The 9,992-nt window shown below is 38.5% G+C and overlaps 1 protein-coding gene across 1 annotated transcript in view; it reads right to left on the bottom strand.

Annotated features, from left to right (window-relative positions):
- Positions 1 to 2,932: 2,932 nt before the first annotated feature.
- LOC122931757 (oocyte zinc finger protein XlCOF6-like) overlaps positions 2,933 to 9,992 on the bottom strand; it is a gene marked incomplete at its 3' end in the record, with an annotated part of 52,036 nt that continues 44,976 nt past the window's right edge. The window contains exons 3-4 of the mRNA XM_044285818.1: positions 4,188 to 4,270; positions 2,933 to 4,046 (exon numbers count right to left, since the gene is read on the bottom strand). Coding sequence (XP_044141753.1) covers positions 2,933 to 4,046; positions 4,188 to 4,270 — 1,197 coding nt within the window. The remainder of the gene's footprint in view (positions 4,047 to 4,187; positions 4,271 to 9,992) is intronic.

The following is a 9,992-nucleotide window of genomic DNA, read 5'->3' as shown; positions in this document are numbered from 1 at the left end:
TATGGAGGATCTGTGGATGACACACTGTTATGGAGGATCTGTGGATGACACACTGTTATGAAGGATCTGTGGATGTCACACTGTTATGGTGGATCTGTGGATGACACACTGTTATGGAGGATCTGTGGATAACACACTGTTATGGGGGATCTGTCACTTGGTTGTGCCCTCCAGTCACATGGAGCCCACAGGACACAAGGAGCTCACACAGGGGGCACGGCGGCACAGGGAGAACTCAGGAGGGGGCACAGGGGAAACACAGAGCTGACAGTGGGAACTCACAGGTCAGTGACCATCAGTACTTGAGATCAGTGCAGGGCTTCTACAATGATAGTGTGACCCCAGCAGCCCTGCAACCCCTCCACAGACACTGCTGCATGCTTCTTACTAGATGGACTTACCAGGTGCTTTAATAGGAGGATCCTGGGAGCTCCTGCAGTATGGCAGCTGAGGTCAGAGCCTGTGGCATTATGGGTAATCCCACCTTCCCAGTTCCTTTCTCCGTGTCTTCACATGTGCTGCAGCCATTTTAGGAAAAAAATCGAAAATTCGGATCCGGTGCGAAACAAATTTTTCCTGAAATTCGGATCAAATTCCACTTCATCAGCTTTGATTTGCTCATCTCTAGTAACTAGAGATGAATTAAGTTGGTAAAAATTCGATTCAGCTGCTTCGCTAAATTTTACAAAACAATTTGCTTTGTGATTGCATCGCTCTTGTCACTGAACCCCTCAGATGCTGCGTTTATTACTGATCACAGCATCTGAGATGAATATTCAGTCCTTTGAGGGGTTGATGAGCTAAAAAAAAGATTAATTGTACTCACCTTATCCATTTGAGCGCAGAGACTGCAGAGGCCATCTTGCTGGAAGATCCAGCGCGAAATCTAACTTTTCGTGATGAGATTTTGCACGGAATCTTCAAGCAAGATGAGCACAGCAGCCTCTTCACCCACAAATGGATGAGGAGAGTATGTTTTTTTTTTTTTTTTTTGCCATTTCAGGGAAAACTGATTCATTAGCACAAAAAGCAACAAAATTCGGCTTTGTAGTAAATCGAATTTTCAGATACTTCAATTCACTCAACACTAGTGGTAATAACTTTGGAAATCTCATGGTGGGTTTAAGACAAAGTGTGGCTCTGGGCAAAATTGAAAGTGGGGCCCTAAACCCTGAAATCCAGTAGATACATGACATCTAATGTATCCAGTCAAAAAGGACTATTCATTTTTTACAACAGTCCAGGGATCACTGTCTCGCATAGATTACCTATTTACTACAAAATTATCCACACTCCCTTATTCTTGACAAGGTCACATCTGATCCTAGTTTTCTAAAGATAATTTGTTGGGGCTTCAGAAAGTGGTGGAGTCATGTTGCAGAGGAAAGAGGAAGGAAATGTCAGGTGATAACTTGTAAACTTCTCTTTTTATGTTGCTTTATTTTCCCCAAACCCCTGGACTGCTATGTGGGGGGAGCACAATCACCATCTGAATAATGGGAGTAGTTGTCATTGTGAGGCTAATGTCCAGGTGGGCAATCACACATCTCTGTGAATGTGGTAGACGATACACAAGGCGCGGCCTCATCTACACATTACAGTGGAGCGATATTTCATGATTTAAAAAAACTTTATTTGCATTTGTTTAATAAGGACACAACAATTTTATTCTATTTTATTTGCACATTTCAAGAGAGATTACATAACTTTTAAACTATTCTACAGTGACAACATGAAAAATATTGTGACTCTGCCATTGCTTTTTGAGTTTGCTATTTCAAACATTCAGTTTTTTTTTACTTTTGGACAGTAATACCTTTTTTTTGTTTTTACATTTTTTTGCTTCTCTTCATTCAATGGCCCATAACATTTGTACTTTTCTAGAAATCTAGCTGCATGAGAGCTTGTTTTGAGGGACAAGTTACAATTTCCATTGGTGCATACAACTTTTTGATTGCCTTCCTAATTGTATTTTGTGAGCTGGAATGCTAATCACTGCTTATTTTGTTTAATGCTAATGTTCATGGGATCATGAACATTTGATCTGCTCATCGCCCATTTAATACACTCTAAGGCTATATGCACTTGAACGTTGTCTGTTTCCAAGTCTATTCTGGTTTTTTTTTTGCGGATATGATGCGAGCCGATTCATTTCAATGGGTCCGCAAAAAATGCGGTCAGCACACCATGTCCGTTCCGTAGTACCGCGAAAAAAAATAGAACATGTTCTATTCTTGTCCATTTTAGGCATTGTTACAATGGATCCGCAAAATTAAACGGATGGCATAACGATGTGATCCGTTTTTCTTTGCTGATCCGCAATTTGTGGACCGCAAAACAGATATGGTCGTGTGCATGTAGCCTAATACTTCTGATTTGCCTTGTATAGAGTGGGCCCGCTGCAGAGGCCCGCTCTATATATCCCCTAAGGTATTATGACGTACAGCCCGGACAACCCCTTTAATTTACAGCCAAAGCATTCCCCACATTCTGTATATTAAATAGGCTTCTCTCTAGTGTGAATTCTCAGATGTCTCTCAAAACTTGATTTCTCAATAAACCACTCCCCACATTCTGAGCATGAAAATGGCTTCTCTCCTGTGTGAGTTTTCTGATGTTTAATAAGATTTGATTTGCTACTAAAACATTTCTCACATTCGGGACATGAAAATGGCATCTCCCCTGTGTGAATTCTCTGATGCACCTTAAGACTTGATTTCTCACTAAAACACTTTCCACATTCAGTGCATGAAAATGGTTTCTCTCCTGTGTGAATTTTAAGGTGTCTCACAAAATATGATTTCACACTAAACCACTTCCCACATTCTGAGCATGAAAATGGCTTCTCTTTTGTGTGAGTTTTCTGATGTTGAATAATATTTGATTTGTTATTAAAACATTTCTCACATTTGGGACATGAAAATGGCTTCTCCCCTGTGTGAATTCTCTGATGCACCTCAAGACTTGATTTCTCACTAAAACACTTTCCACATTCAGTGCATGAAAATGGTTTCTCTCCTGTGTGAATTTTCAGGTGTCTCACAAAACTTGATTTCACACAAAACAACTTTCCACATTCTGAGCATGAAAATGGGTTCTCTCCTGTGTGAATTTTCAGGTGTCTCACAAAACTTGATTTCACACTAAACAACTTTCCACATTCTGAGCATGAAAATGGGTTCTCTCCTGTGTGAGTTCTCTGATGTTGAATAAGATTAGATTTCTTACTAAAACATTTCTCACATTCGGTACATGAAAATTGGTTCTCCCCTGTGTGAATTCTCTGATGCAGCTCAAGACTTGATTTTATACTAAAACACTTTTCGCATTCAGGACATGAATAGGGCTTCTCTCCTGTATGAGTTCTCAGATGTGTTTTAAGAAGAGCTTTCCGAATAAAGCACTTCTCACATTCAGGACATATAAATGGTTTATCTCCTGTATGAACTTTCTGATGTTTATTATAACTTGATTTATCAGTAAAACATTTCTCACATTCAGGACATGGAAATGGTTTCTCCCCTGTGTGAGTTTTCTGATGTTTAATAAGATTTGATTTGCTACTAAAACATTTCTCACATTCTGGACATGAAAATGGCTTTTCCCCTGTGTGAATTCTCTGATGCTGCACAAGATTATATTTATAATTAAAACATTTCCCACATTCAGGGCATGAAAATGGCTTCTCCCCTGTGTGAGTTTTCTGATGTTTAATAAGATGTGATTTGCTACTAAAACATTTCTCACATTCTGGACATGAAAATGGCTTCTCCCCTGTGTGAATTCTCTGATGCACCTCAAGACTTGATTTTATACTAAAACACTTTCCACATTCAGGACATGAATAGGGCTTCTCTCCTGTATGAGTTCTCAGATGTGTTTTAAGATGATCTTTCCGATTAAAGCATTTCTTACATTCAGGACATATAAATGGTTTATCTCCTGTATGAACTTTCTGATGTTTATTATAACTTGATTGATCAGTAAAACATTTCTCACATTCAGGACATGGATATGGTTTCTCTCCTGTATGAACTTTCTGATGTCTATTATAATTTGATTTATCAGTAAAAAAAATCTCATATTCAGGACATTGATATGGTTTCTCCCCTGTGTGAATTCTCTGATGCAGCACAAGATTTGATTTATCATTAAAACATTTCCCACATTCAGGGCTTGAAAATGGCTTCTCCCCTGTGTGAATTCTCAGATGTTTTACAAGACATAATTTATGACTAAAACATTCCCCACATTCCGAACATGAAAATGGCTTCTCCCCTGTGTGACTTTTTTGATGTTCAACAAGATGTGATTTCTGACAAAGACACTTCCCACATTCTGAACATGAATATGGCTTCTTTCGCGTGTGATTTCTTTGATTTTTAGTAACACTTGATATTTCATTAAAAGTTTTCTCTCTTTCAGAACATGACCGTTCATCATTATGAATCTCTTTGTGCACAGAAAGATTTGCATTATTTTCGAAATCTTTCCCATATTCAGAATTTGCAGACATCTCACCCAGAATATGCCCGGTTCTATTATTGCTAATTTGTGATTGATTACCTTCTATTTCATAAGAAGGAGATAGAATAAGATGACCTTGGGAGCCTTTTATCCAGTCTTCACCTGGAGAAAAAAAAAATTATAAGATAAAAGGTTCTCTTTTTCCTCGAGTTCAAGAAATGTTTTTTTACAGTACAAATTAATTTATGAAGTTATTACGCGAAGCCTTGCTAGACTTCACGAAGCAATAACTTTGGCTCATCTGAGCCAATGCTCTGTACAGTATTAGAACAAAGTTTAATGCAAATCGATTTCGGATGTTTCACCCGAAGTCGATTTGCTCATCCTTCCTTATACATGACTTTCACTGCAGCCAGTACACCAGAGCAACCAATGTGAGGAAACATGGCAACCCATGTCACAGTAAACCACACCATGACACTACCATTATAAATAATGAGAGGAATCTGGTAATGCATTTATAATAAAGTAATATTTTAGAATTCTGAATCCTTTTGTTTAATTGTGGGAGATGTGGAGTTACAGATTGGTACATGGATCCCAACAGCCCCTAGAAACTGGCACATGAACCCAGGTGGAGAAGTTAGGCTTTGACACATATTTCTTATAAGAAAATCACAAAAGTCTGATTTCTCATTTAAGTCAGTTAAGACGGCTTTATGACACTTCTAAGCTTGTGTGTAATAGCTGACTTTGGGGTGATATTTACTATATACTGTACTGACTGCTTTCTGTATAGAGACCGTTATTATATTACTATGTACAGATATCTATAGAGGTGCAGGAAATAAAAGTATATACAATGAAAATAACGTATCGATAAATCAGACACCAATTAAAGATTCCCCCTGTCAGAAATCTTATTTCCTCCTATTATTGATGCTTTGGAGCGGTCCAGTGATGGCAGTCAGGATCGGTGATTGTCCGTGTTCCCTGCACAATTACAGGTAAATACTATCACATGTATGGACACTACGTGTACAATTACTTATACACTACTGTGCGGACAATCACCAGTCACTGCTGCCATCACTGAACCTCCAAGAAAGAGTTATTCTCATTGTAAGAATTCCCTCCCTCTTACTGGGTCTGAGTCTAAGGTTCAGGGCAAGAAATGAATTACAAGAAGAACTGTAGAAAATGTGTATTGTAAAAGGTGGAAAATCAGTGTCCAGTTATGATGGGAGTTATATGGAGATCTACATGGAGACATACACAAGAGACATTACAGACAGACACATTGTCCTTATATACAGCACAGATTACAATATCTTATAATTCCTTCCACTTACAGACAGTTCAGTGACACTTACCAGACATAGACCCTCCACACACTCAGGACTTGATCTCCAGTCAGTGTCTTCTCCTCAGCAAGTCAGTGATCCAAGTTAATACTCTTGGTAACTTCCAGCTTTCTGAGACATGCTTGGGTCCTCCTCTTCCCCCAGGAGACGCCCAGTCCCACCTTCATAATCAGTGAAACTTAGGATGATCAGATATGACTTCCCTCGTTACCATATACAATGGCAGAATAATGGTGCCTTCTCCTCATCAACCAGTTTAGCATTTTCTAGCCTCCTGAGATGGTCCTTCATTTACACATTGTATTTACACATTGTAAAGACCTATTGTTCACACTCCTATTTAGCATCTGTAAGAGATTCCTGGGATACTTTGAGACCTTTTCATATGAGAATCGGTGTAAATTGTACATTCCAACCAGACCTACAACCACATAACTCTCCATCTATAATACACATATATAAAAGTTTCTATTTACGGGTGAACGAAGGTCCTATTCTTCACCGTCTTATGCTGATCAATGACCTAGTGAAGTTAATATGTCCACACTGTGCACAAGGCTGGTATAAATGTTTTGTGGATCGGTGGTTTGCAGACCGAAAAACTGACATGGTTGTGTACATGGGGCCTCAGAGGGAAATACCTATGTGACAACGTTACACAAGTATTTGTTTATATTAAGGGTGTCAGGCTGCTACTTTTAGGTTGTAACTGATATGATTTGGGGCTTGGGCTGTTAGTACATCCAGTAATATTCTCAATTGGCTAACTGTAGATATGGTCCAAGATAAGTTAAATAAGGTAAATGTGAACAAGGCTCCGGGTCCAGATGGATCACACCCAAGAGTTCATAAAGAGCTCAGTTCAGTCATTGCTGTGCTCCTGTTTATAATTTTTAAAGATTCTCTAGGTACAGGTACAGTGCCAAGAAATTGGCGCAAGGCAAATGTGGGGCCCATATTCTAAAAAGGATCTAGGTCCTCCACAGGTAATTATAGACCAGTAAATAATAACATGTAAATATGATTATAAGTGACAAGCAACATGGGTTTACCAAGGGCAGAAGTTGACAGACTAACCTGATTTGTTTTTATGAGGCGAGTAGTAGCCTGGACAGAGGGGCGGCTGTGAATGTAGTGTTTCTGAATTTTGCAAAGGCTTTTGATTTTGTCCCTCATGGATGTTTTATAGGTAAAGTAAGGTCTATAGACTTGGAAAGTATAGTTTGTAATTGGATTGAAAACCTGCTAAAGGATAGTGTCCAGAGACTTATGGTCAATGATTCCTACACAGAATGGTCCCGGGTTATGAGTGGTGTAGTCCTGGGTCCTCTATTTAATTTATTTATTAATTATATCGAGGACAGTATTAATAACACCATTTCTATTTTTGCAGATGACACTAAGATATGTAGTACTGTACAGTCTATGGAAGATGTCCATAAACTACAAGCTGACTTGAACACTCTTGAATAAATGGGCATAAACTTGACAAGTGAGGTTCAATGTGGATAAATGTAAAGTTATGCATCTTGTTAGTAATAATCTCTGTGCTTCATATGTGCCTAGGGGATGTAACACAAAAAATAAAATAAAAAAAATCGTATCAGAGAGGGCAAGCCCCAAATAAATCCTATAATACACCACCTCAAGGACACACCTCATCCCCTCACCTACCAGTCCTCATCCCTCACCTATCCATCGCTATAGCTCCTACCATCATTGTGGATAATACCAGCTCAGCCTCCTGCACCCTAGGGCCTTTTTTTATGTTCAGCCACTACCGGCAATACGCAACCCCTATCAACCAAAAAACTCCTCATCCCAAACTAAACACACTACTACAAGCCGACACCTGGAAAAAGAAAAATAGACCACGAGGAAAAAGAGGAGGCACACAGATACCAAAAATTAGAAAAACACCAATAAGCTCCACTACCTTCATATCAACCCCGGGCGCTAACATCCAATTTACTATTAAGATCTTTAATCTATCCACATACAAACTCACAGCCCATGAAAATAAACCCCGAAAAAAAGGGTCTATCTTTCTGCCCCCACAAAAGGGTAAATCCGCTGGAACTATACCTAGATGTACAAACATTTTGGAAAAATCTAACCATTAAAAGACACTCTGAAGTAGAACAAACCAAGAATGTTCACAACAAGACCATAGATAACAATCCAAATAATCCAACTAGCCCGACATATAAACATATTGATGTTAGACCCGAGTCCAATTTTTTCCCCTACAGAGTCAGGGGCACATTATCCCTACTTTTTTCAAACTAATATTACAGGAACTAAAGACAAAAACAAATAATATAAATACCCTAAACTATATAGGAAAGTTGAACAGAACGGAACAAGCAGCACTTAATAACCTAAAAAATAATGCCGATATAATTATGCGCTCTGCTGACAAAGGCAAAGGAATTGTGATACCGGATGTCCATGATTATGAATGAGAAGCCGAAAATATCCTCAGTCCCTGTGTCCCACCTGTTATTTCGAAAAACTCACGGGGGACCCTTTCCCAGAAGTAACCAAAAAACTGAACAAACTAGTAAAACAAGCCTATGCTAACCAGTACATAAATAAAAAATAAAAAAAGCACCGAAAACACCATGCACCCCATATTTCTACCACTTACCCAAAATACACAAAAATACAACACACCCACCTGGAAATCCAATAGTTTCAAATACAAAATATTCCACTAGCAACTTATCACAATACCTTGACCTATTCCTACAGCCATAAGTCAATTACCAAGATATTTACACAATTCCAGTCAACTTATCCTGCGAATTACAGACAATAGAGTGGCTACCTGATTATGTTCTCCTCACACTCGATGTGACCGCTATTTACTCTAATATACATCATGAACTAGGGATTCGCCAGTGTAAGAAACACTCTCTCTAAGGATAAATCCCTCAGATCATCACAGATAGAATTCCTATTGAGAGGCCTTCGATTTATCCTAGAGAACAACTACTTTATATATAACAACAATTTTTTGAGGAGTTACACATCTGGGGCCACCAGACACACAAAAATAAGATTCTCCACTTCGGAAGATACATAGATAAACTGTTAATTATTAGGAATGGAGACAAAAAAATCTGCTCTTGATTTTTGTAGTAGCCTCAACCTCACTGATTGGGGCATCACCTTTACCCCAAAATTCAGCAAAGAGACGATTCCTAGACAATTTCATTACTAATATACCTATACAAGATAGACTGAGACTAAACAGGCTCCAAATCATAAATATTCTTTATTAAATACACATATATGACATAATAAAAAGAGACATAATACATCAAGAAAATAAAGTGCGGTCGACTCCTGAGGAAATTATATCAAAGTACATATATGAGGGAAACAACAAGGGGTCATATGGATGCAATATACCAAAAAAGGACACAAATGGTAGGGTAACCAACTAAATTATATGAATATATATGTGAAAATACATTGGTAAATGATCCCCATCAATAACAAGAGGGGAGTATATCAGTAAAGTGTCCCAGAGGCAAATTGGTAACATAACCAACTATATCATACAAATATATATATATATATATATATATATATATATATATAGGAAAAGAAGAAGTAGGACTGCACCCCAGAATAGTGATAAAAAACGGTGGTTTATTCACCCATATTATGGCAAGTCTTGCGACGTTTCGGCTCACAAGCTTGAGACTTGAGAAAGGCTCTTGTGAGCCGAAACGTCGCAAGACTTGCCATAATATGGGTGAATAAACCACAGTTTTTTATCACTATTCTGGAGTGCAGTCCTACTTCTTCTTTTCCTGTACCATTGGGTATTGCCGTTACCCTATCTTGGACCCTGCACCCATGTTCTGGTTGGTGCTCCCACTTTTCTTATAGCAGTGCATAGATAAATTGTCCCTATCAAAGCAGAAATGTTAAAGTGCATATGTAAAAATGTATAAATAAGTATATCCCTGATATGGAGTAACGCTCACAGTATCACATACCCATAGTAGGGAGATCACCTCAGGAGAACCACACACCCAGACGCACCTTTTGGCGATACCTTTCTCTGGGCACGCGGCTCTCCTTGCAAGTGTACTCTTTTTAAAATACATAGTTCACCTGATGAAAATCACAATAATAAAAAAATTT

This window comes from Bufo gargarizans, chromosome 3 (genome assembly GCF_014858855.1).
Source record: "Bufo gargarizans isolate SCDJY-AF-19 chromosome 3, ASM1485885v1, whole genome shotgun sequence".
NCBI classification, from domain to species: Eukaryota; Metazoa; Chordata; class Amphibia; order Anura; family Bufonidae; genus Bufo; species Bufo gargarizans.
This window is presented reverse-complemented; position numbering and strand designations above follow the sequence as displayed.